Source organism: Sorex araneus, chromosome 5, assembly GCF_027595985.1.
Source record: "Sorex araneus isolate mSorAra2 chromosome 5, mSorAra2.pri, whole genome shotgun sequence".
Lineage (NCBI taxonomy): Eukaryota > Metazoa > Chordata > Mammalia > Eulipotyphla > Soricidae > Sorex > Sorex araneus.
Genome location: NC_073306.1, coordinates 115,605,336 through 115,611,378, shown reverse-complemented (window position 1 = coordinate 115,611,378; position 6,043 = coordinate 115,605,336). Strand labels below are relative to the sequence as shown.

Below are 6,043 nucleotides of genomic sequence, written 5' to 3'. Positions count from 1 at the left end.
ACCTCTCATTGGCTGCTAGAACAATGATGTCATCATCTGTACTGTAGACACCGCCCCCTCCTCCTCCCCCAATTCCACTGCACACATTTGTGAGTGAGGTTGAAAAAGGTAAATCAGGGGCTGGAGCAATAGCACAGCGGGTAGGGCGTTTGCCTTGCACGTGGCTGACCCGGGTTCAATTCCCAGCATCCCATATGGTCCCCTGAGCACGGCCAGGGGTAATTCCTAAGTGCAGAGCCAGGAGTAAACCCTGAGCATCGCCAGGTGTGACCCAAAAAAACAAAAACAAAAAAAAGGTAAATCATGGGGCTGGAGCAATTAGCACAGCGGGTAGTGCATTTGCCTTGCAAGTGGCCGCCCCAGGTTCAATTCCCAGCATCCCATATGGTCCCCTGAGCATCACCAGGAGTAATACCTGAGTGCAGAGCCAGCAGTAAACCCTGAGCATCACGGGGTGTGACCAAAAAGCAAAAAAAAAAAAAAAAGTAAATCATGTCTGCTTATTATGAAGAGGATGACTTGAATTTTAGCAACTCTGACATTTATTTACTTTTTTTTTAAGATTTAAAAGTAGGAAAATAAAAGGGCCTCTGTGGTGGACTCCAAGGCAAACACAGGCAGTAAGGCAGAGACGTTTATTGAATGAGCACAGGGACCCGTGGGAGCAGACTCAGGGGAACACCGTCTGCATTTCCAGGCTTTCGGCTTCTAAGACCTCAGTGTAGCCAAGGCCTGTCTCTGGGCATGTTCTTGTCCTTCACACAGCAAAGCTTGTTATTCAAGCAGTAAACGAAGAACTTTTCTTTCCCGAGGCACTTCTGGCGGCATTTGCCGAGAAGGTTCCAGCATTTTTCCGTGCCACCTGACACAGGAAAAAAAAGAACAAAGACTCTGAGTTGCAGAAGAGATAGGTTTGGGATTTTAAAGGCCTGTGAGAGGTGGGAGCAATAGCATAGCGGGGAAGGTGTTTGCCTTGCACGTGGCTCACCCAGGTTTGATCCTCGGCATCCCATATAATCCCCTGAGCACCACCAGGAGTAATTCCTGAGCGCAGAGCCAGGAGTAACCGCTGAGCATAGCTGGGTGTGACTCGAAAAAAAAAATTAATACAAAGGCCTGTGAAGAGGGTTCTCCATGTCTCTTGCTTCTCGCCTCCTTTCTCGTTCCCTCTTCCCTCCCTTTTATAAGTGACAGGAGAACACCAATGACATTAAGCATTAAACTTTCTAAATGAATTTTAAAAGTTTAAACATTTTAATATTCAGGGGTATTACACACGTTTCCGTTGCTCTGCCACCATTAGCACCATCTTTTCCCATCATTCTTTCCATCTTGTAAAACTAAATCTCTGGCCTGATACATAATAGCAACCCCATTCTCCCCTCCTCTCAGAGTTTTGGCAATAACCCTCCATATTGTCTTTTGTTTGTTTGTTGCTTTTGGTTTGGGAACACACCTGGCTATGCTCAGGGCTTACCCCGGGCTCTGCATTCAAGGATCCATTCTGGCCAACTCAGGGGACCATACTAAGTGCTGGGGATTGGGTCATCCATGTGCAAGGCAAGCACCCCACCCGCTGTACTATCACTCTGGCCCATCTTTTCAGTTTCATTATGAGATTCTCCAGAGAACAAGAAGCAGATGTGGGCAGAGTTTCTGGCCTTTGGGGGGAATGGTAAACAAGAGACTGACAAGGTGATTGCTCAGTTTAAATGAGATGAGGTTGTTGTTGTTGTTTTTGTTTTGTTTTTAGTTTGCATCAAGACAATACTTTTAAGAATGAAAGCTTTTCAAGAAAGGTCAAGGATCTTCATGTTTCAAAGAGCTCTTTTGTATGTTCTTGTAAACTTGTGGATTCCAATAACACTTTAAGCCACAGGAGGCAAAAGCTGATGTCTGGGCTGGAGCGATAGTACAGTAGGTAAGGCGTTTGCCTTGCGCTCAGATCACCCAGGTTTAATCCCTGGCATCCGATATGACACCTTGAGCACCACCAGGAGTAATTCCTGAGTGCAGAGCCAGGAGTAACTGCTGAGCATAGCCTGGTGGACCAGAATAAAACAAAACAAGCTGATGGTCCAGCTAGAGAAACTGCCATACATTTTCCAATACCACCACATCTAACAGAAAAGCACAAAGAGACAAATGCTCTTCTGAGAGTAAACTGGACTTAAATTCATTTATTGCAGCAATAGCAAGAGCAGGCCAGAAAGATCTACCAGAATCCACATACTTCTCCCCCCTAAGGGGCTGATTGAGGCCTCCTTCCCCTTCCCGAGCTCAGAAAGAGACAAAGGCCTTGCCCTCCACCGGTGCTAGCAACCAGCCAGTCAGCCTAAAAGCCTAGGTAGTAGAAATAAATAACGTAAGAAGGGGCTGGAGCCATTGTACAGCGGGTGGGGCATTCGCCTTGCACGCAGCCGGCCTGGGTTCCATTCCCAGCATCCCATATGGTCCCCTGAGTACTGCCAGGAGTAATTCCTGAGTGCAGAGCCAGGAGTAACCCCTGTGCATTGCTGGGTGTGACCCAAAATGCAAAATAAAATTAAAATTAAAAAATAATTTAAGAAAGGCAGAAGCAAGAAGACTCCTTCTAGTCCCCCTGGTGAGACTGCTAGCACAAGGGATGTTTACTTCTTGCCCCTCAGAGTTTAGCTCAGAGAAATTGCTAGCTTTTTGGGGAGAATTATTATCTTTTCGTTTTGTTTTTGCACCAGCAATGCTCAAAACTCCTGGTGCAGTTTGAGGACCCCGTGGGGTGTCAGGGATTGGCCCTGAGTTGGCCCCACGCAGGGCAAGCACTCCCTTGCTGGATTACTGCTCCAGCACATCAGTGTGTGTGTGGGGGGGGGGAGGGGGCACACCCGGCGGTGCTCGGGGGTTACTCCTGGCTCTGCTCTCAGGAATCACTCGTGGTGGTGCTCAGGGTACCATACAGAGTGCCCATGTGTTCTCTCCTATTTCCATGCCCACCCCATCCCTCACCCTCCAATGGTCTCACCAGTTAGATGCACATTCCTGGAAAACTCCAGGTGAGTTTCAGAGAATGAAAAAAGCTGCATGTTGGGCCTTGCTGTTGAATATCAAAATTCCAGCATGGTCAAGGTTACGATATGCTCTATGGTCCTTGTAGCAGCTTGAGCAAGGGAGACATTGAAACCGAGGTAGCAGCGTCCTTCTCCTGCCTCCTTCCTTGCCTCCTCCAACTTCCCCCTGCCCTTCAGGACTGTGGCCACCATCCAGGAGGCTTCCGCAGGGCCACAAACCAAGCTGATATTACTTAATACACCCTCGCCCTCTGCACCCCCCATCCCAGCTCATTGCACTTGCAACTTAATGTCACAGCCCAGCTCTCCCTGCACCCCAGGACCCTTGCACGTATCTCTGAGCGTAGACCTCCCCACATAGGGTCGGGGACAGACATGGCACCAGGAACTTTGCTCTCTTGTGAGGGTGGCTGCAATCTCGGCAATGCCTAGATTATTCTGGGGCCTCTTTCTTGCAAGGGCAGCCATGGCCTTCTCTTCCTGCTGCTGCTGTCCACTCTCCCGTTCCGGTTCACACACTCAGCCGCCTGGCAAGCCTCGGGGAGGGCTGGGGATGGGCGTGCGGGGCCTGTTATGGCTGGTACCTCAAGTGGCTCCTGGGGGCTGGCAGACAACTCCTTCCTGTGACTTCTCTGGGTGACCTATTGAGCACCCCTCACTCCCAGCCTCAGGACCCCATGGCCAGGGCTCCAATCTGCAGGCCCCTCCCTCCAGAGCGGCCCACCTTACCTGGAGCGTAGGTCAAGATCAGCAGGGCCACCAAAGCCACTAAAAAGAACTTCATGGCAGCAAGAGGCCCAAGGTGAAGTGCCAAGTTGGAGGGACGGTAAAGCGGATGCAGGAAAGTGGGGCCTCTCTGCGCCCGCGCTTCGACTCTCCTTTTGGTTTCCTGGAACGGAAATCACCAGCACGTGTCCTTCACTGCCCCCGGGCTCAGCCCCCGCGCCCCGGTGCTGCTGAGCTCCCGGGCCGGCCTTGAGATCGGCCGCAGAGCGCAGGCCCAGTAGTTGCGACAGCCACCGCAACCCACTGGTCTCCGGGGCCCCAGGGCGGTGATTCGCAAATATGGTTCCTCACACACACACACACACACACACACACACACATATATATGTATATATAATTTTTGTAAAGTTATTCACAATATTTGATTAATTTAATATCTGAACACCAATCCCACCACCATGACACCTTCCCACCACCCTGTTTCCATCCCGAACCCCAAACCCTGCTCTCAAAGCACAACCAAAATAATTTCTTTTGTATTGCTTGTTGTGAATAATCTACTGAAAATGATCCAAAAAAGGTTTTTTAGAGGAAATTGTGTGAAGGTGGTTGTATTTCACCCAGGAGCCATTAAACCCTTCTATAAGAGGTTAGTAACATGTTGGTAAAGGTTGTGCCTTGTGTGCTTATATCTATATCTGTATAAATATATTTCCCCCTAAGATTGGTTGCCTTCTAGTTTAAACCCCATCAAATGTGGTACAATACTCTTGGTATATTAGTTCCTCACCCATCTTTCTTTTTTTTTTATTCTTGGGTCACACCCGGCGATGTTCAGGGATTACTCCTGGCTCTGCACTCAGAAATCACTGGTGGTGGTGCTTGGGGGACCAGACAGGATGCTGGGAATAAAACCCGGGTTGGCCTTGTGCAAGGCAAACTCCCTACCCGCTGTTCTATCACTCCAGCCCCCTCACCCATTTTTCTAATCATAAAAGCTTTCTGGTTTTGGTAAATCTTTGTATTGTCTTTCAACTTCCTGGATATAATGCTGTTAATTCAGGAGCCATTTATTTAATGAGGCCAATTTGAGTTATGAATTTATGACTTTTTTTAATGCAGGAAAGCAAATTTTGATTCAATAGAACCCATTTTCTAAAACTAGGGAATTTCAACAATAGAGTGTACTATCTTGATATGTGCTCATTTTTTCATCTTTGGAAATGTTTCTGAGGAGACAGCTTCTCTGAACCTTTAAGGTACAAATTTTAAGAGTTTATGATCAAAGATTAAAAGTCTTTATCTCCAACACCAACCTCTAAAAAAGAATTTTTTTGTGTGAATCACAGTGAAATACAGTTAGTTACAAGGTGGTTAATAATTGGGTTTTCCCACCACCAATGTTCCTAGTTTCCCCCGATACCTGCCTCTGTGGCAGGCACTTTTCTTCTGTCTCTGTCTCTCTGTCTTTCTGTCTTTCTGTCTGTCTGACTGTCTCTGTCTCTGTCTCTCTCTCTCTCTCTTCCTCTCTCTCTCTCTCCTTTTGGGCATTATGGTTCACCAAGAATTTTAGAACTTTTCTTTTAAGCAGACCAAACCTTTTTATCATTTTTATTTATTTTTTAAAATGTTATTAAAAATCCATGATTTACAAAGTTACTGATAGTTGAGTTTTAGGCATACCAATTCAGTACCAATCCCCCCACCAGTGTCAACTTCCTTCCACCAGTGTCCCTAGATTCCCACCCCCACTGAACCCCCATTCCACCCCTGTCTGTCAACTTAACAGGTACGTCATAAAGTTTCAGTGGTTGCTTCTTAAGTCTAATGTTTTCAGTTTTATTGAATCTGTGAGCAGAAAAATTGTTTTAAAAAACAAAAACCGACACTGAAGTCAGTATGTCAAACAGATCCAAATGAAGATGCTCACTCAGGAGAAAAAGGGAGGATTTAGATTCTACTCCGTTAGCCTCCTTCAATTCTCTGATTTTGACCCCAGAAACAAGTTCATTATGTTCACATACAAGGATTTAAAATATCTTATGGTGCAATTCTCCAAGTTGTATGGAGCATAAACACCCAGCAGGAACCATGCAGTATTTTCATTTGTTTCCAAATAATTCATAATCATCCCTGTTCTTTCAACTCCCTTACTAGAATTGTCCTTTCACACCCCCTCCCTGTTCTCCATTCCTCTGAAACTTAACTTTTTTTAAGGCTTGGATAAGGTCTTCCCCAAGCCGTCCCTCACCTTCACCTTTGGGGATCGC

The 6,043-nt window shown here is 46.8% G+C and overlaps 1 protein-coding gene across 1 annotated transcript; it reads right to left on the bottom strand.

The window, feature by feature from the left end:
* Positions 1 to 716: 716 nt before the first annotated feature.
* LOC129404985 (beta-defensin 123-like) lies at positions 717 to 3,831 on the bottom strand. Its single transcript, XM_055139935.1, has 2 exons — positions 3,777 to 3,831; positions 717 to 862 (listed from the first exon to the last, which is right to left on the bottom strand). Exons 1-2 carry the CDS (start codon positions 3,829 to 3,831, stop codon positions 717 to 719), a joined length of 201 nt encoding a protein of 66 aa, XP_054995910.1.
* Positions 3,832 to 6,043: the final 2,212 nt, after the last annotated feature.